The sequence below is a fragment of the Pecten maximus genome, chromosome 7 (genome assembly GCF_902652985.1).
Source record: "Pecten maximus chromosome 7, xPecMax1.1, whole genome shotgun sequence".
NCBI classification, from domain to species: Eukaryota; Metazoa; Mollusca; class Bivalvia; order Pectinida; family Pectinidae; genus Pecten; species Pecten maximus.
In genome coordinates, this window is record NC_047021.1 from 24,378,252 (window position 1) to 24,398,724 (window position 20,473).

The 20,473-nt window shown below is 35.4% G+C and overlaps 3 protein-coding genes across 5 annotated transcripts; 1 reads left to right on the forward strand and 2 right to left on the reverse strand.

Annotated features, from left to right (window-relative positions):
- Positions 1 to 318: 318 nt before the first annotated feature.
- On the reverse strand, positions 319 to 1,762 carry LOC117330326. Its single transcript, XM_033888531.1, has 3 exons — positions 1,484 to 1,762; positions 1,093 to 1,308; positions 319 to 688 (listed from the first exon to the last, which is right to left on the reverse strand). Exons 1-3 carry the CDS (start codon positions 1,707 to 1,709, stop codon positions 462 to 464), a joined length of 669 nt encoding a protein of 222 aa, XP_033744422.1. The 5' UTR covers positions 1,710 to 1,762; the 3' UTR covers positions 319 to 461.
- On the forward strand, positions 1,714 to 5,849 carry LOC117330325. 2 transcript variants are annotated; one of them, XM_033888530.1, is made up of 4 exons: positions 1,714 to 2,127; positions 2,872 to 3,111; positions 4,529 to 4,744; positions 5,487 to 5,839. In XM_033888530.1, exons 2-4 carry the CDS (start codon positions 2,877 to 2,879, stop codon positions 5,723 to 5,725), a joined length of 690 nt encoding a protein of 229 aa, XP_033744421.1. In that variant the 5' UTR covers positions 1,714 to 2,127; positions 2,872 to 2,876; the 3' UTR covers positions 5,726 to 5,839. The 2 variants fall into 2 exon arrangements, with proteins under 2 accessions (XP_033744421.1, XP_033744419.1); XM_033888528.1 differs by lacking the exon at positions 1,714 to 2,127 and having other exon boundaries at positions 2,455 to 3,111; positions 5,487 to 5,849.
- A 2,752-nt stretch (positions 5,850 to 8,601) lies between these two features.
- Positions 8,602 to 19,518, reverse strand: LOC117330329. Of its 2 annotated transcripts, none has more exons than XM_033888535.1 (3): positions 19,169 to 19,518; positions 13,192 to 13,485; positions 8,602 to 9,005 (listed from the first exon to the last, which is right to left on the reverse strand). In XM_033888535.1, exons 1-3 carry the CDS (start codon positions 19,449 to 19,451, stop codon positions 8,752 to 8,754), a joined length of 831 nt encoding a protein of 276 aa, XP_033744426.1. In that variant the 5' UTR covers positions 19,452 to 19,518; the 3' UTR covers positions 8,602 to 8,751. The 2 variants fall into 2 exon arrangements, with proteins under 2 accessions (XP_033744426.1, XP_033744425.1); XM_033888534.1 differs by lacking the exon at positions 19,169 to 19,518 and adding an exon at positions 15,504 to 15,896.
- Between the last annotated feature and the right edge of the window lie 955 nt (positions 19,519 to 20,473).

Below are 20,473 nucleotides of genomic sequence, written 5' to 3' on the forward strand. Positions count from 1 at the left end.
GCCCCTTGCATCACTGTTCTAGTTTGACGATACAGCCATATATTTATGATGCGCCTTTATTCATGACACGTTGTATACTGTATGCATTAATTAATCAAGGTGTATTAATTATCCTGTGAGTGTCGCTTGTACAGTCCTCATACACATTATGGTCATTAACAAGTCATTTAGACATTGGGAAGTAAGTCATTTATAGTATACAATATATGATAACATTTTCATGCATGTCAAATCCATAATTGATTGAGGATATAATCAAATGTGTTATTAATAATGACATTATCCTTTCAAATAACAAAACATAAAAGAGAAAATACATTTTATGTGAAAAAACATTTATTACAAAACATTATTGTAAGAAATATCATATGTAATCTCAGAAGAATAAATATCATGGTGGAGATAGTCAGTGTTGTAGAGCCTCACTGGAATACATCGATATACAGTTCATTACAATGGTTCTATATATCCACACATCCTGCTGCTTCAGGGTCGAAAATTCGCTCCTTATTTCCCTCTGGACACAGACCCTGGTAGATCACGCGATCTCCTCGACAGACAACAAAATAAGGGGTCTGTTCCCTTCCAGGCCACACATTCAGTCCGTCCGGTTGTCCGGTACAGCTGGGATGACGGGCGCTACACGGCACACAATTAGGACCTTCACACTGATTGGCCTTATATTCACCTGAATCAGGTTAGTAAATGTCAGTAATTTAAGAAAAATAAATCCAAATTAAATCTAGTTTATATGCTTTTAATATTATACTTGCTTATTTCGACAAGATATTCCACTGTTTTTTATTTTCATTATATAATTTAAACTTGATTATAATGTAATGAAAATATACATTGGTGCGTAATGGTCATAAACTATCTAACTCAAACACATTTTAGTTAAATGAGATATTATGGATTTAGATATAATCAAATAAAGTGCGAACATGATTGATATATAAACATGTTAACAATGACTTCTGTGACAGTGTGAAATGCTTAGTACAATATACAAAATCTCTCTATTTTATAATTGCGCTTAAGCATGTGTGTATAACAACAATTAGTCTTGACGTATAAGTTATCTTTACTTACATGGATCCTTGGGTTCGATCCTGTCGCCACAATTGATGGAGTCTGGATAGGCACAAAGCTTACTGTCCTCGTCGTACAGGAGTGGATAGGGACACTCTTGTACTTCCGGTATAACGGGCGTTCCTAGCTCCCTCGGGACGGGACAGTGTATGTATCTGGCACATGATTCCTTCAGGGCAGCGTTACATTGTTGAAGTGGTGTGTCTTTCTTAGAACCTGCAGATATTTAACCGATATTCATATATATCGCAACGTCGTTTATATTTTATTCTATTAAGACTGCTCAGTTTTGTTATCCTTTTGTGTAAATGAATTGTGTCGAATATCGTTTTGTTTCTTTTTAACATGTAAATCACTAATCCAATGAAGAAAAGGTAAAGTAAGTACTTACATTTGTCTAACCTCGACCCTCTTGGAACACAGGCCTTGCTGTCGGAGTCCGTTACCATATTCTCAGGACAAACATATTTAGTCCTCTGTCCATTGTAACATAAATAAAACACGGAACAATCGGTCGGGTCTTCTTTCCAGTCGACACCTGTGCTGCTCTCACATTCTTTGGTTACGTCAAACGCTGATACTACAGCTAGAGTTGATAGTATCACAAGTCCATTCATGGTGAATTCTGCTTTAGTTCTAAACGAAAGAATGGCTAAATTTTGTGAAATTTTATTCTTCATTTCATGACTTGGATTTGTCCATATATATACGATGGTAGAACTATCCCTAAATTACGATGATGCCATCAAATTCATTTGCTGGTCATCGGAAATGACGAAGTAGAACGCTTCGATACCACGTAATCAACATTATCAACACCCCATTCTACGTGACAACATGCGGAATATAATGCCTTGTCTCATCTTCATACATACTTTACATAGTCTGTTGGCAGGAAGTCGACATTAGAGGTTCCTAATTCTGGACCTTTCCTGGTCACATGACAATGTGTAAATCATGTGACCGAGGAGTGCTGCTAACTCTGCAGACTTTGCATTTCGTGGCCCCGCCTTGATCACAACCCCCAATATAACGGTAGGTACCCGTATGTATGTGCAGTGTGTACTATATACCGGACGTGTTTAGGTAGGGAGGTCATACATACCTTGGTTTCAGCGATTCTGTGGGCGTTTAATGCTATATTTAGATACATTTAAAGGATACCCCTTCATACGCCGCTTGTTATCATTTTAAATCCGTAGATGATACAAATTTACCGAAATCAAGATTCGAAAAATAATGAAATCCTAAGGTTTTTAAATTTAAGAACTTAAAAAACCTCTAAAATACCATATCTTTTTATTAATAAAAGTGTTATATGTATTCATATATTTATATAAATGATTTTATGAATATCGAATATAAAATATGTAGATTTTACATAAACACATTAATGGAATCAAGGTGAATTAGGCAGTCGTGATTAAAGGCTTACATCATGAGAAATGTTTGTACTGTTTATCACAAAACTTGCATCATTGTTATTGATACGGGGATAAAATGCTTCTAGATACTTCTAGTGTCACAAACACGTGCAATACCAGCATCACGCTTCCCGACGTCATCCCTACGTTGTTGTTCTAGGTTTCGAGGTCAGTTTAGGAGTGGTCAGTAAATAGAGGGTATATAACAGACAGTAGCTCCATAAGGCAGCATTCCTTTCACCTATTGTGCGCCTAACTGAATTTAATTTGTACATATAACTACAGAATATCAGTTTAAAATCAGGAGGTTTACGGTATTATTCACTATAAGGTGAATATTCCACACCATTAATAGAGACAATGAAGATGGAGAGGCTGGCTGTGTTGATGGTTGGTGTCGTGGTTCTGACAGAAGCTCGGGAGGTTTGTGACGGTAATGTTGGTGTCCAGTGGAAGGGGGACCCCAAGGATTGTGATGTGTTTTACATGTGTGTGGGAGAAGTCATGTCACAATTCCGTTGTCCTAAGGGAAACGTCGTGGACGTGAGCAATAAACGATGTGTCAAGGCGGGGTCCACCCAGGACAAGTGTTCAGGTAAGTTTACGATAAACATTGTACTTATCACTCATCATTTTATAGCTAGACTGCGCAAATATTACTTCCACAAATCCTTCAGGATTAGAAAATCCAATGACATACAGACGAATAGCTCTACATTATGAACATAAAGACAAGTTTTGTGTAAGTTACTAAGCTTAAGTAATTGTTTCTCAATATTGTAAAGCAAATTCATTTCACGGCTTCCGCAATGAATTTCCTTCCAGTTCTTACTAAGGGTGATTGATTATCGCGCTTTTATTCTATCGTAAAATTCGAGTTTGTTGACACTAATAACTGCTATAACGATAAAGTATTTGTCGAAAGAAGACATTACCCTTAAATAATCAAATAATAGATGCATAAGACAGTAATTATCAAAAAGGATTCAAAATGACATTAATAATTAAGGCGGCATTGTGACGATAGATATAGTTCAATGATCAGAATACTTTACATATAAAATGACTGTGTGTAGGTCATTTACGTTCAATGTAATGTCTTGAAAGTAATAAGAATGCTAATAATTCATAATCCAGCATTCCCTTTAGTTTATGCCCTCTGATAACTTACTGTATGTTTGTAATGCGTTTCGTACAGTAACATGGTCATTTTTGGACCTTGATTTCGTCTATAGCAATGGTTTCTTGTGTCGGTCCTGTATACAAACGTATAAGGACCTAAAAGAGGTTCTATGATTTCTTCTTACAATAATGAATAATGCATAAATATTTAATATGTAAATATATAACATACAAGTATTATATCAATATATGATATAGATAGCAACATACAATATCGAATTTAAAAAAAAAACGATTTTTGGATCACATATGAAAATAATAAATTATGAATCTATGATTTAAGTGCGATTATTAAGTACATAATGCACATTATTGGTGTAATTTCTCGTTTTTGTACAATAAGCTATATTAGTGTTATTATCTGCATAGTATATTCACTGCCTGCATGTCCTTATTAATTTTATAATCACGTCCTGTATGTATCTGTATTTAAGGTTGTTGTGATACCTTTATTTATCCACAGACTAAAACTTAGAAATAATCTCAATAACCCAGTTTTTACTCATAACCATTTTAACATTAGAACACTACTCCATGGATGTCATATCTGCGAAGAAGAAACCAACATATTTTTATTAAAGTGTATATCAGAATATATTACAGATACTCATCGATTTGAATACATATTATATTAAAGTGTCGAACTATTGTTAGTGGGGTCGGAGATACACTGTACATATGACTTATATGCTTGTTAATATTGTGTACTATATGCTTGTAACATACCGAAGTTGTATGGAGAAGGCTTATATAGGCTTTGCCTGACGCCTAATCCGTTTGCTTTGTTGCAATAAAATTTGTTGAAATTGAAATTTATTTATCCTCTTTAGATACCAAACCAAGCTTGAGCCTCTGTCAGGGCGACAAGTCCTACCTATCTGTGGTGACTTCCTGTGCGAAGTACATTGACTGTCCAGCATCCCGTAGGACTGGCTCCATTATAGAACGGGAGTGTCCTTACCCTCAGCTGTATGACGAGACTACGGCATCGTGCAAACAACCAGAGAGTGTCACATGTGGGACCAGACGGGAGCCTAAGGAACCATGTTAGTGTACAATTACTTTTAAATGTTTTGTTCTCCAAATATACACACCAGGCATTGAGATACTTATGGATTTATCATTTTCAATATTTTAGTTCGGAACTTATTTTTCCATTAAGTGTTGCCAGAAGAGTACAAACGCGAATATTTCAGCTGATAAAGTATAAAGCCATTATATTTGCTCTTTTAAGTGATTCTTTCCTCCCCATCAATTTTCCATTAGTCTATTCAAATCACTAAATTTAAAAATTGGTCACAAAAACAATAAAGGATTGTATTGTATCATGATGAAAAATCTTAGATTATGACGAAACTGAGTAAATGTATTTATATCATTCCTAATTCCATTCCGAATGTCCACACTTTTGGCCCTAATTAGCGTTCACCGTTTGCCCTTGGATGAGGATGCACGTTTTTTTTCCGTACACCTCAAGTTGTTGACTTCATTTGTGTGTCAGCATGCTATCAATCCGTTTTTGAGAACCGTTATATTAATTATTACAGCACTAATAAAAGTTATTTGTATGTTTTTGTACATTTGTTTGACATTTATTTGGATTGGAGGGGACACGGTATATAATTGAGTTTGTTTATCCGAAGACACTATTATAATCCTTATTCTCTTAGTCTCTCAGCTCTATCGTGCTCTTGTTTTTATTTATCCATGTTCCCATTACATAGCAGTGTATATTAAGGATTAAACAAACTGAGCATTTGTATATCAATCTAACTTACTCTGTTACAGGCGACTATGATGTCAACAAGTGCAAGACTGCTCACTGTATCCCTTGTCATCTGCGCATGCCCACCTGTGACGGATATCCAGATGGACCGAACGTATGGTCTGGAAGGGAAAGGACGCCATTCTATGTTGTGTGCAAAAACGATCGAGTTATTTCCCAGAACAGATGTTCCGGAGAGAAACCCCAGCGATTTGATCCTGTACTAAAGAAGTGTGTTGACTATACTCCTATTATAGTCTAAATACCCACCCGTTATGTACTTTTGTCAATGTGCCATGTTTATATGAGATTGTTTGCGGTAGTTTTTTGTTGTTGTTTTCTAGAATGCTTTATGATAATTGAATAAATAGTTGTTGTTATTGTTAGAAAGTTTTTCTTCTCTTCTTTTTTATTCCAACAAAGGGGCGCTGTGGCCGAGTGGTTAATGTGTCCCAACACTTTATAACTAGCCCTCCACCTCATGGTTGCGAGTTCGAATCCCACGTGGGGCAGTTGCCAGGTACTGACCGCAGGCCGGTGGTTTTTCTCCGGGTACTCCGGCTTTCCTCCACCTCCAAAACCTGGCACGTCCTTAAATGACCCTGGCTGTTAATAGGACGTTAAACAAAATAAACCAAACCAATATTCCAACCAAACTCAGTAGTAGAGTAGCGTATATTATACTTTCCAATGGTACTCTCTAAGGTAACACAGCCTGTATTTTCAGAAATAGTACGTCAATCCATGGCGCATTGTTCAGTATTGACAGGTCACAAGATCGTTCATGAATCTTGTTATGTGACGTCATGCACGGAAGTATAGAGATACACGGCAATGTAGAACTAACAACATCACGTGTGTTTGGTAGCTGTCACTTGGGATATCATCTGTTTATAAATATAACTATTATTGGAGCGCTGGATGATGAGTATGATCAAAAAAGTACAGGTGAGAGAGTTACAATATCACCTTAGATAAAAACATCCAGATATTATTCTTTGTGTCTTACATATAGAGGATTTTGACACCACTGCTCCTCCTGTCTAGTACATCCTGGTAACTCCGTACCAGTCCGTCCGTCTACTCACTAACATTACATGGTGACATACCTAACCCAAATTAACAGTATTAGAGACGTCATTCTGTCACACGTCACCTTTTTTTATCGTGATTATTATTATTATTGTTTTTTTTTAAAAGGTACAAATAATTTTATTTCCAAGAACATCCATACATGTATAGACTGCTGCCAAGGTTGGGACCCTGGATTCAGTATCCGTACACATAAGTGTCCTCTTGCAAGAGGGCTCTTCATCCATTCTTTAATTCTGTAATTCATTAATTTTTATAATTCATTCATCAACTTTTCGTTCATTCTGTATTTCATTATTCTGTAATTCATTCATTCTGTAGTACATTCATTCTGTAAATTTGTAATTCATTATGTTTTATATTTCATTCATCCACTCTTCATTCGTCACGTCACCTTATCAATATACCTTTCATGGCCCAGATAAAGTACACAAATGAATCTTCAGACTAGAAATATACCAGATGAATACTAGTAGTATACAAGGTTTAGACTTATAATACATCAGATTTAGGCTAGTAGTACACTAGATTTATGCTAGTAGTATACACTATTAGTACATTAGACCTAGACTAGTTGTACTCTAGATTTACACTATTAGTATACCAGATGTAGACTAGTAGTATACCACATCTATACTAGTAGTACATCAAATATAGAATAGTAGTTCACTAGATTGACACTAGTATTACTCTAGACCAGATGTTGACGACTAGTAGTACACTTGATTTAGACTAGTAGTATACCAGATGTAGAAAAGTAGTACACTAGGTTTAGACTAGTAGTATACCAGATGTGTACGATGGTTAGACTACAAGTACTTTACTCAATGTTTTCCCAACAAAAACAAATACGGTAACTATACGGCCGCCATTGCCACCATGTTTATATAGGTTTATGAAAACCATGGGAAAGTTTTATGGCCGACATCATTTTATCACATGGAAATCTACTATTTCCTTATGAGACATGAAGTCAGACGTGTACAATGTTTGTCACTACCCTAGTTCTCATTTTCGGAATGTATCTTAAACTTGGTCTAACCTAGATTTATATGATGGATGCCGTAAGCAGAAGACGCTCACCCTTCCGACCCTTCCGGAACACATGACCTTAATATCCTTGTGTTTTTCAGGTCTTTATGCAAATATATATTGTTGTTCATATTTCGCCCTCGTTTTATCGATTAAGTTAAGGTTACGGTTTTGTTATCATGTAGGTATTCTCTGTTGTGTCGAGAGATGTAGGTCGAAAGTTTGATGGTCGATATATATTCTCATTTGGAAATATTCTATTTCCTTAGGCGATATGGAGACGTGTGTGATGCTTGTTGAGGATATGCCTTGTGGTGACGTTATCATCACCCTTACTGTCATTTAAGATTGTGACCTGAGTATGCAGGGACACCTGCCATACGAATCTTTAAATTTTTATTCATATTTTGCCCTAGTTTTTCGATTTGTAGTTATTGTTTCCTATGTATACATGTATTTTATGTTGTTTTTTACTCTTCACACATTATGTTACTTTCCTCTACTTTGCTATAACGTTAACTTTAAACCTCTTTATCAATTGATTATATTTACGGTCACCACGACGACCAGATGACAGTGTCTATCAATATTTCTTGACACGTTTGTCATGTGCAGCTTAAATATTTGTAGAATATTGCTGGTAGCGTTTATATTTCCTTGACCGTAACAAGCGGTGCCAACTGCTTATAGATACATGTGTGGAGAAAACAACAAAAGAATACCAAAGAGAAAACAAAATCCACCTTTGAACAAATATGTACAAAATATGGACAAAAGCAAGACCGATATTGCGACGCTTGATGAAGTACAAGAGTCTGGTCTGGTTTTCTGGAGGAGAAAGCGGCATCATCGAGACCCACCATGTAAACCCTGGTCAAAGTACTGTCATATTCCCAAAATATGAACGAAACACTGGTGAATACAATTATCGTCAGTAAGGCCAGGATGTTTGTTGGCGCTGTTTTTCTGTGTAAACAGGTGATCAGATAGCAAATATCGTACAACAACAACACGAATCATATCTGTTATTTATTAAAAACCAAATGCCGGTGTTTATGCTGATTGGTACATTTCACACACGAAACAACTCCAGTCCAATTATGAAAAATATAATTTAATTCCTTTTGTAACACCTGATATGGATATCGGAATCCTTGCGGAGAATTAAGGGAACTTGTAGCCATCCTTGGGCTGGAGACAGGTGTGGATAACGGGGTCGAACACGAATCTGTACCCTGGACTGGGAGACATACATTTGCCATGGAATACAACACGTTGATCTTTGCAAACCAGAAAGTGTGGTGTTTGTTCCCGGTTTTTCCATGGATGAAGTCCATTCGGGAGGCCTTTGCATGTTCCGTAGCGCATAATGCATGGAGGGCAGGATATGGTTCTGCACTGGTTAGCAATGTAGTCACCTGTGAAAGACAAAAGTAGACAATAGGTAATCAAACATCACACTTAAGCTCAACATGTTATTGTAAAAACGCCATTTTTATACACTTTTTATAGGAATCGTTGGATTCCACTGCATGATTGATATGAGGAACCTTGATTCCTATTCTGGAATAATGTTTTATAAGAAATCAGATTCTGAAAATGATATTTATATATGTATCTTAATTAATTTTTATTACTAGGCTTTCATTAAGGAAACTAAATATCGGTCAGAATCTATTTTTTGTTTACTGGCGCAGTTGTGTGTGTGTGTGTTTTTCTCCTTTTTCTTTTACTTTAATATGAGAACAGACGCTAAATATGGACTTGATTTTGGAAACAAAATAATTTGCGAAAACGTCTGCGGTCATACAGACAAAAGAAGTGTGATAGTTTACAGGCAAATAACATGTATATACATGTAAAACAGCTACGTATTACATAACACCGAATGCAGATGGGTTGTCAAGGTGAACGTAGCTTACACCGAATGATTAGACAAGTCATATACATGAAATTAACATACACAATTCATTTCGTGTTTATCAAACTATTCAAGTTATTTAAAAATAGTGATGGTTGTATTAAAACGAATTCACATCAATCAAATATTTCACTCATGCAGTAAAACTATATGTGAAGATCGAAACATTTTGTCATCTTATTTAAATTTGTAATTTGACTAATCGGAAGCACAGCGTTGTATCTAATGTGTTTATGACATTGATACAATCAATCACAATGACATTGAGCTATAAAAAAAACCCAGAAAAAAACACTCTTCTATACGGACAAAACATCCTAGACCTGTCCTTAATTTATGTGTAGTAAGTATTTCTTACTTTTCCCGAATCAGAATATAATTGGGTTGAGAAGCCATTGAACAAAGTCATACATATATCTTTATAATCAAATGTAAAGTGGAAAGTTATGTTGTATACACGTAACTTCACTTTCACCTTTTTTTTTTTATAACATACAGGTATATTATCTTCGTCGCGTATGTACACATTTCCCCTGTGTCACACGACAAGCTATTTATCAAAATGTCTGTCAAAAGCAACGTCATATACAGCATTTGACAGAAATAGTTTAGCCCAAGTACGGCATTAAATTATAATGCTTTTAATTGGCGCCAATTAATGCACGAGAAAATATATTATGACTCAGGTGACAAGCACATGTTTTGTTTTAATTGATATCCACTAGTAGGCATGAAGATTCATAGGTTTAAATAAACACATCAATATATTATAATGATCTTAGAGCACGATATCGTACATATTCTGTATCTTAGAACATTGTTATCAGGTGTTAAATGTTTGGTGAGCAACCACGTGAATGTCACTTACCTTTAACACATTATAGACATGACCTTTTATAATGCCAAATACGACTTATCAAAATCTAATTTGCATTGCCATGAGAGATATGAAAATAGGTTAGACAGCCTATTGTACCTGTTCATCAGTAAATTATTGTGTATATATCATTGGTATGTATATCTATATATTACATTATCCTCACCAATTAACTATATGTTGCGTTAAAATTATCGTTTGTCATCATTTTTCCTTCGTATAAAAAGTTCCATATAGCTAGTGACTACGAACATCAGACTCTGTATGTGGATTAGCAGGTCTAACCTTCTAGGTCAGATATATTGTAATACTGTTTTTCTATGAAGGAATTGCGCAAAATGAATTATTTATATAACAAAAACGTTCAGCAGGTATAGTGTTTCTTCTTCTTACTTTACATATACATACATGTGAAAACCTTTGACTTTATGGACATTGAATCATAAGTGAAAGCAATGACAATATGGCAGAGTAAATAGGATTGTTTTGACATTTTACATCGAAATATTAACTTTAATTATCCTTGTGATATTAGTTGATTCTGAAAGGTTTATTCAATCGAAAAAGCATGTTTGTTACGTTCTTGATGGTTGTCTGGCATTTTCCCATATCGCAGTATTTCGACGTAATGCTTCGCAACACTTTATGAAGGGATTTCCATTTTTTTTTTTTTTTTTCTACGATAATTATACAACTGTTAATGTTCAAATATGACGAATTGTCATGTGTTGAATTAGTTAACCTAGTATTTTAGTAATATTTTAGTAAGATGTGATTGATTTATTTACGAAACATCCTACATATAACACATGTTATTTAATGTACATAGGAAATATTATTATTTAATAACAGGAATCAAATCTTATTAACTTATGTTAAATGCACCCTTGCATAATATTATCATTCATTTACAGGTAACATCTTCTATCAAACTGTCACGTGTACATATATGAAGGTAATATTATCATCCACTTACAGGTAGTATATCTCATTAAATTATTGTATGTGTTTAGCTATCAGTCAGTCTATGACATATATAATTATATTATCAAGGTTTTGAAAGTGTATACGGTGATTTATCATTCATTTCCAGGTAAAGTGTAATATAGTTTTAGTAATTGTAGGTCGAAATGTATAAATGGATGTATGGGATACATTTTAAGTTAGTCTATGAGTTACGAGTTATTTAATTTATAATTGTATTAAGGCAATATGCATTTTAAATTATTTTATGTGTAAGTATATACAGGTAATGCCTGAATTAATATTATACCTTTGTATTCCATATGGAGGTAATATATATACATATTTCATTTATTTTATGTGTAGTCGACATACAAGTTGTTATATCCATAAATGTATGTAGGTAATGTACATTTTATTCATATTATGTGTAAATGCATGTAAGTGATACCATACATTTTGATTTCATTCAGAGATAATATATACATTTAAGGTAGTGTATATGTTAATGTACATGTGATCTGGATTGAAGTTATTTAATGTATAAATGTGTTTAGTTAATAATCATTGTAATAATCGATGTGTAAATGTATCTAAGTATCATCATACATTTGTATTTCATTTTCAGTAATATATATATATTAAGTTTTTTTATATGTAGGTTAAACATTTTAGTGACTGCAATATAAATCATCAAGTTATTTTCTGTACATTGACTAGTAATACATTTATTAGTTATTTATTGTATGTACATTTAATGTGTATAGATTAAATTAATATTATGATGAAAATACAAATGTAAGTTGATAAGTTAGAATGCTAACCATTACAGTGAAAGGATGTCAAAATTAAATCCATTAAAAACGATTACGAAGCATTTCTCCTATCAATCATGTGACTCATAGTATATAAAGATATCAAATTTGACATGCATTTATGCTAATAACATATTGATAATGAAATAATATAATTATCAAAATAGAAAACAGAGTAAAACTCCACCAGTAATTATGTCTTTGTTATATTTGTCCTGAGTGACTTGTATTACAGCTGTAGAATATATTACATATATTATCATATTTAACGAGGAAATAGCCATATACCTAACGCGACGTATTAATATTAAAGTCTTGCAGCGATGTTGCTTATACATGAAGTCTACAATTTTCTCTCCTGTTACGCTTTTCATTTTTCATTTCTATAGAAAGTTGAAAGAACATTTTATAATATTGTAGAAAATATTAGGGAGGGGGGCATACTTTTTATTTCCGCCCTTTTATATTTTTCAAATTTTTGAACTTCTCTGACAAAAGGTAAATCGCAGTCGCCTTTTTACGTATTACTGTATTATATGGGATGAAATATAATAAGGACTGCCCAAAAGTAGCTACGGGTGATGGGTCGACTGTGCTTACACAGATGGATGGGGATTGTAATTAAGGGATGGAGAAAATGTACCTACAGGGGTAGTTGGAGACTGTATGGAGTCGAGAAGGCTTGCACTTAGCTATTAACGGGGGTCAATGGGGACTGTGCTGAAGGTAACGAGGGAATCGTACTTACGGTTGAAGGTAGGGACAGTACAGGGGTCCAGTGGGATTTTACTTACGGGGTTAAGGAAGATTGTACTAAAAGGGACGAGGATACTCTATTAGAGGTCGAAAGGGATTGTACTCATGGAGTTAAGGAGGCATGTTCTTAAGGGGACGAGGAGACTGTACTTACAAGGGTAGATGGTGACTTTACAGGGATCGAGAGGGATTGTAATTACAGGGCTAGGATTAGACTGTATTGAAGGGTATGCTCAGACTTGACCTACTTTTGGATTTGTGATTGTACTTACAGGGGTCGAGGGGGACAGCTCTGCGGCCGCACCTGACGTTGGAGTAATGGTCACACTGTGCGTATCGGACATTAAAGAGAAGCGGGTAGGGACATTCCCTGAGGTTGGTTCCCCACCAGTCTTCCTGACGATTCGAACCACAGTCGTAGTATTGGGCACATTTACTCGGGTGGGCTATTCTTCTCTTGGATCCGGTAGTACATACGGGCTTAGCAAATCTCCAGGCGGCTTTTCGTCCTCCTGGTGTCGTGCGGGGTGGAGAGGCGTATATCTGTGGTGGTCCCCATCTCTTAGCTGGTAAAATATAAGCATGATCAGGTTAATGATCAAATAGAAAACAACATCACACTGACCTACCTCAAGGTATCTTAACCACATGGCGGCACTTAACTAACGTGAAATATATATTCTGTTTTGGCCTTCGCATTTTGTTTTCAAGAATCAATATAATTCTGTTATATTTTAACGTATCATTTGCAGAATACTGGTATTGAGAAGAGGTTCTCGAGAGATAGAGATGATCGATACTTTTATGACATGTTTTGACTAACAACATATACTCTCATTGGGAAATATTCCATTTCCTCTGGCAATATGATGGTGGCGAGGTAGAAATTGACGAGACGATACTTCAGGAAGGATAGTAATTGATGAGACGATATTTCAGGAAGGCCAAGACGATATTTCAGGAAGGATAGTAACTGATCAGACGATATTTCAGGAAGGATAGTAATTGATGCGACGATATTTCAGGAAGTCCAAGACGATATTTCAGGAAGGATAGTAACTGATGAGACGATATTTCAGGAAGGATAGTAATTGATGAGACGATATTTCAGGAAGGATAGTAATTGATGAGACGATATTTCAGGAAGTCCAAGACGATATTTCAGGAAGGATAGTAACTGATCAGACGATATTTCAGGAAGGATAGTAATTGATGAGACGATATTTCAGGAAGGATAGTAATTGATGAGACGATATTTCAGGAAGTCCAAGACGATATTTCAGGAAGGATAGTAACTGATCAGACGATATTTCAGGAAGGATAGTAATTGATGAGACGATATTTCAGGAAGGCCAAGACGATATTTCAGGAAGGATAGTAACTGATCAGACGATATTTCAGGAAGGATAGTAATTGATGCGACGATATTTCAGGAAGGTTAGAAATTGATGAGGCGATATTCCAGGAAGGATAGTAACTGATCAGACGATATTTTAGGAAGGATAGTAATTGACGCGACGATATTTTAGGAAGTCCAAGACGATATTTCGGGAAGGATGAGAGCTGATCAGACGATAGTTCAGGAAGGATAGTTATTGATGAGATGACATTTTAGGCAGGGATGATACCTACAAAATAATATTTAGGTAAAGAAAGCAATCCTGTAGTTGTCGCCAACTGTACCAACTGTCTTGATTGACATGGCGACTAATTAACGTTATAAGATTTTATATTTTATAATGAGATACACGAGGAAATAAGCCTCATTATAATATATTAACATACAAGTCGGTGGTGGAGACATTACGAGGAGAGCGTATAGCTGTACATGTCAGCCACACCAGAGCTTGACGTGTTAAATAGTGAACAAGATGATTCAATTACTTAATGTGTTATTAATTTAATAATCCATTTTGAACACATGTATAAAAAATATATAAATATATGTATAAAATGAATGCGTGGCACCAATGTTCATTTTAACAAGATAGACATTTAGCAGTGTAGTGCCCGATTGGTTACAGAGGAAGATTATTCGGAAAACAGATGGCCCACACTCCTCTCTTTGTCTCGATTACCCAAAACGCTACGTACAGCAATGTCAAATCCAGGTAATATCACGTTCTGAAAATATGAACCGTATCGTGACAACAAAACATTCCAATGTATCGCCCAAAGTTTGCAATCTGCTGGTAAAAAACTTTTGAATGAAGGTATTTACGATTGACATCGCCTATAAATTTCGTGTTAGTAATAATAGCTCATCATTGATAAATCTGGGATAATTGTACAGAGGCCAAACAGGATATTAGCTCATTTAGATATGAGATTATCTTCAGACCTAGTACATGTCAATTAATAAAGACAACCTTCTTTCAGAAGTGGTCAACTCAGAAAGGAGGGCATGGGAACAAACAGATTTAAACAGATATTAAAATAGAAAAGGAGATGTAATCCAATAAATTAATTAATTTCATATTTTTAACGTAAATTAAAATTCATTATGTTCCTCGATGAAATAATTCTTATATATAACATGGCCATGGTTTGTTCTCGTGGTCTTACCCAATATATCAGTACCTACGTTTTCGACAGGGATCCGGCCCCTTGGTCATGCCTTTATCGACACATTTGCCGAGATTTTCGTCCCAAACTTGGTTTCCACAGTTGAGATTGTGCAGCGTGGTACCAATACATAATATGTATTTGGTACAGTCGGAGGGGTGGCTGAGGAATTTCTGCCCCACTACTTCCTCACACAGGTTGGTGATCTGACGTCGACCATTTGGTCTCCTACCTCGAGGAGGAAACTTCGGGTAAACATATCCGACGCAGAAAAGAAGGAGGAGGAGGACTCTGGTGTACATATCTCCGGTGTCGACCCACGGTCTTAACCCAACAGAGCGTACGACGAAAGTGGGGAGGCGACACACAGCTAGACTAACAATCGCCTTAATTGTCTTACACCTCACCACAAACGGTGATCTGACTGGTTCGTTAGGGATCTAATTTACATATGGCAGCTAAATCACGTGATGACAGCTCTGTAATATATCATCATTTCTGACACGTCCACTCTACCTGTTCGAAGTTGTGTAACCTTAACGACAAATTAAAGAAACTCGTCCTTTTATGGTTTATTCATACAATGATCTGAGTAATAACATATACATTTGTAGGCTAATCAACTGACTGCCTAAATAAAATGTGATCATTTTATGTAGCGAGTAAATTAGTATATAGTTTCTTCTGTATAATTCCGCCCTAGTATGTTGACAGCGCTTTGGGAAATATGAACCTACTTTTTATTTTCTTATTCGTTACTCCCCTAGGATTTCATTAATATTTCTTAATTTGATTTGTGGTTGACGCATGCAGGGCATGCAGAGAGAGTATATACGACGTCTGCGGAATCAAAGACATTAAACACGTGGAGATATACAAACTTTTCGTGACAAATACAACAAGTCATATCTTATAATAAGTATATTCGTTGAAAATACTATATGCTCATATCTATCCAAGAGAGGTCAGACGATGTGTTCTACATGTGTTAAACGATGTACAGATTTTTTATCGGGACATCAAATCAGTTTAGCGTTAAAGAAATGAATGGGAATCAGTACTCATTTAGAGATGATTTGTATTTTGGACAAACATGTTGTGGATCCATGCATCTGTCTGAGACATCCGCGTCTGGATGACTGTGTCAATATTCAGTGTGTTCAGCATGATTGTAAAGTACGCAGCAGTTGACTGTATGCTAGTACTCGTATTTACCTGGATTTGACAAAACAGTTTTGTCGGTTTGTATATACTGTATAGTCTTGGTTTAGACGGGATACGTCAAGACGGCTTTACCGCATTAATTCAATTCTCACTTTAGATATAATGGCCATTGCTGAAACAGGTTGTAAACTACACTTTAGTATACCGATATTGATTAATTAAATACAAACTCTCCAAACTTATATGGACAACTAGTAAAATCCTACATAAAAGGGACGGTTCAGTTTTTCTACTGTGAATGTTCCCTTTCTTGATAGCAATACAAAGTAGTGGAAGGTTGAAGGCTGTGTAGATAGCATGGGAGCCTTCTTGGCCTTATACGAGACACTATAATTCCCTTTTTTAGTTGGATTTTAATGTTTCTGATTGTGCCCATCAGTGTGCCTTTTTGCTGTTTTGAGTATGTCTTTGACAGACATATTTACACGTCGGGTTTCGTCAAGGAATCAGGAAATGATACTTCCGGGATACTTATTACTCTAATGTATAGTTTCAGTTCACAGTACACTAGAGTGCAGAAAAGACAAACGGCGGGTATTAATATCCTATCATAATGATTATTTGTCCATATTACTGTCTGTCTAAACAAACACCGAATATTCTACAGAGCACGTCAAATTTATACAAAATCATTAGATACACACAGTCATGTCAGTATATTTGTGATGCAGTCTTGCAGAACAATACAAAGTCTCAGAGCTGTCAGACTATTCAAAACATCATGTACCTATTTATTTGTGGAGAGGGCTTTTTCTAAGTTGTAATAACTTGTGCCCGATCCTTTTGTTTATAACAATAAAATATTTTCAAATCAAACCTATTTATTTCCTTTATTCTACAAAAGTCAATGAAAAATATCCTTCCATGGTTATGATATTCAATGATTAATATCTTTCCATCTATTTGACATTCCGCATGACCTGACTGAGCATTCCGTCCTTACCGGCACGTTGGCGTGCCCATTACTTTATCATACAGTAAGTTTTCTCTATAAAGAAATTACTCACAAAACACAATCCATGTGAAATTCTCAGTGGTACGTTCAAAGACATAGTTTGTTATTTATTTAACAATTTTCAGATTTGAAACAAAATATTTCTTTTTGTATAACATGATGTGTATGGTTAAAATTTCTCACTAACATCAATTTCATTTAAGCATTGATGTCATTTTTTTTTTAGTTTATCGGGGTATGAAACAAATTTTGTTTGCAAACTGTATAAAATTACAGAAGTTTGCAAACAAAATTTGTTTCATACCCCGATGAAACTAAAAAATAATTGACATCAACGCTTATAATTAATTTTTGAAAATGACTTTCTAATTTAAAACATGTTTTATGTACAATTTTACTGGTTTTAAATAGGATTATTTTTCTCAAATCAATACGCAACGTCAATTGTCGTAATGTGATGTCACATTTTTCGCGCCATTCTCTGAATTTCTTTCATAGAAGAATGAAAAGAATTTTTCGACCAATCACATTTGAGTATTTACCATGAAAACAAAGAAAAATACTTAGTCTTTTTATTTAAATTTATCTGTAACCCTGGTAAATCAGTAAACTAACAATAATCACTTTATCAAACCTAACAAATAAATACATAATTCAAAACTGAACGGTTAACCTAAATAAGCCTCATTATAATATATTAACATACAAGTCGGTGGTGGAGACATTACGAGGAGAGCGTATAGCTGTACATGTCAGCCACACCAGAGCTTGACGTGTTAAATAGTGAACAAGATGATTCAATTACTTAATGTGTTATTAATTTAATAATCCATTTTGAACACATGTATAAAAAATATATAAATATATGTATAAAATGAATGCGTGGCACCAATGTTCATTTTAACAAGATAGACATTTAGCAGTGTAGTGCCCGATTGGTTACAGAGGAAGATTATTCGGAAAACAGATGGCCCACACTCCTCTCTTTGTCTCGATTACCCAAAACGCTACGTACAGCAATGTCAAATCCAGGTAATATCACGTTCTGAAAATATGAACCGTATCGTGACAACAAAACATTCCAATGTATCGCCCAAAGTTTGCAATCTGCTGGTAAAAAACTTTTGAATGAAGGTATTTACGATTGACATCGCCTATAAATTTCGTGTTAGTAATAATAGCTCATCATTGATAAATCTGGGATAATTGTACAGAGGCCAAACAGGATATTAGCTCATTTAGATATGAGATTATCTTCAGACCTAGTACATGTCAATTAATAAAGACAACCTTCTTTCAGAAGTGGTCAACTCAGAAAGGAGGGCATGGGAACAAACAGATTTAAACAGATATTAAAATAGAAAAGGAGATGTAATCCAATAAATTAATTAATTTCATATTTTTAACGTAAATTAAAATTCATTATGTTCCTCGATGAAATAATTCTTATATATAACATGGCCATGGTTTGTTCTCGTGGTCTTACCCAATATATCAGTACCTACGTTTTCGACAGGGATCCGGCCCCTTGGTCATGCCTTTATCGACACATTTGCCGAGATTTTCGTCCCAAACTTGGTTTCCACAGTTGAGATTGTGCAGCGTGGTACCAATACATAATATGTATTTGGTACAGTCGGAGGGGTGGCTGAGGAATTTCTGCCCCACTACTTCCTCACACAGGTTGGTGATCTGACGTCGACCATTTGGTCTCCTACCTCGAGGAGGAAACTTCGGGTAAACATATCCGACGCAGAAAAGAAGGAGGAGGAGGACTCTGGTGTACATATCTCCGGTGTCGACCCACGGTCTTAACCCAACAGAGCGTACGACGAAAGTGGGGAGGCGACACACAGCTAGACTAACAATCGCCTTAATTGTCTTACACCTCACCACAAACGGTGATCTGACTGGTTCGTTAGGGATCTAATTTACATATGGCAGCTAAATCACGTGATGACAGCTCTGTAATATATCATCATTTCTGACACGTCCACTCTACCTGTTCGAAGTTGTGTAACCTTAACGACAAATTAAAGAAACTCGTCCTTTTATGGTTTATTCATACAATGATCTGAGTAATAACATATACATTTGTAGGCTAATCAACTGACTGCCTAAATAAAATGTGATCATTTTATGTAGCGAGTAAATTAGTATATAGTTTCTTCTGTATAATTCCGCCCTAGTATGTTGACAGCGCTTTGGGAAATATGAACCTACTTTTTATTTTCTTATTCGTTACTCCCCTAGGATTTCATTAATATTTCTTAATTTGATTTGTGGTTGACGCATGCAGGGCATGCAGAGAGAGTATATACGACGTCTGCGGAATCAAAGACATTAAACACGTGGAGATATACAAACTTTTCGTGACAAATACAACAAGTCATATCTTATAATAAGTATATTCGTTGAAAATACTATATGCTCATATCTATCCAAGAGAGGTCAGACGATGTGTTCTACATGTGTTAAACGATGTACAGATTTTTTATCGGGACATCAAATCAGTTTAGCGTTAAAGAAATGAATGGGAATCAGTACTCATTTAGAGATGATTTGTATTTTGGACAAACATGTTGTGGATCCATGCATCTGTCTGAGACATCCGCGTCTGGATGACTGTGTCAATATTCAGTGTGTTCAGCATGATTGTAAAGTACGCAGCAGTTGACTGTATGCTAGTACTCGTATTTACCTGGATTTGACAAAACAGTTTTGTCGGTTTGTATATACTGTATAGTCTTGGTTTAGACGGGATACGTCAAGACGGCTTTACCGCATTAATTCAATTCTCACTTTAGATA

Coding starts and splice junctions, on each gene's coding strand:
- LOC117330325 (XM_033888530.1), top strand. CDS start 2,877: ATGAAGATGGAGAGGCTGGCTGTGTTGATGGTTGGTGTCGTGGTTCTG. Junction 3,112..4,528: donor CACCCAGGACAAGTGTTCAG/GTAAGTTTACGA, acceptor TATCCTCTTTAG/ATACCAAACCAAGCTTGAGC. Junction 4,745..5,486: donor ACGGGAGCCTAAGGAACCAT/GTTAGTGTACAA, acceptor ACTCTGTTACAG/GCGACTATGATGTCAACAAG.
- LOC117330326 (XM_033888531.1), bottom strand. CDS start 1,709: ATGAATGGACTTGTGATACTATCAACTCTAGCTGTAGTATCAGCGTTT. Junction 1,309..1,483: donor AGGGTCGAGGTTAGACAAAT/GTAAGTACTTAC, acceptor AAATATCTGCAG/GTTCTAAGAAAGACACACCA. Junction 689..1,092: donor GATCGAACCCAAGGATCCAT/GTAAGTAAAGAT, acceptor AACCTGATTCAG/GTGAATATAAGGCCAATCAG.
- LOC117330329 (XM_033888535.1), bottom strand. CDS start 19,451: ATGTACACCAGAGTCCTCCTCCTCCTTCTTTTCTGCGTCGGATATGTT. Junction 13,486..19,168: donor GCCGGATCCCTGTCGAAAAC/GTAGGTACTGAT, acceptor ATATTTTACCAG/CTAAGAGATGGGGACCACCA. Junction 9,006..13,191: donor AGCTGTCCCCCTCGACCCCT/GTAAGTACAATC, acceptor TGTCTTTCACAG/GTGACTACATTGCTAACCAG.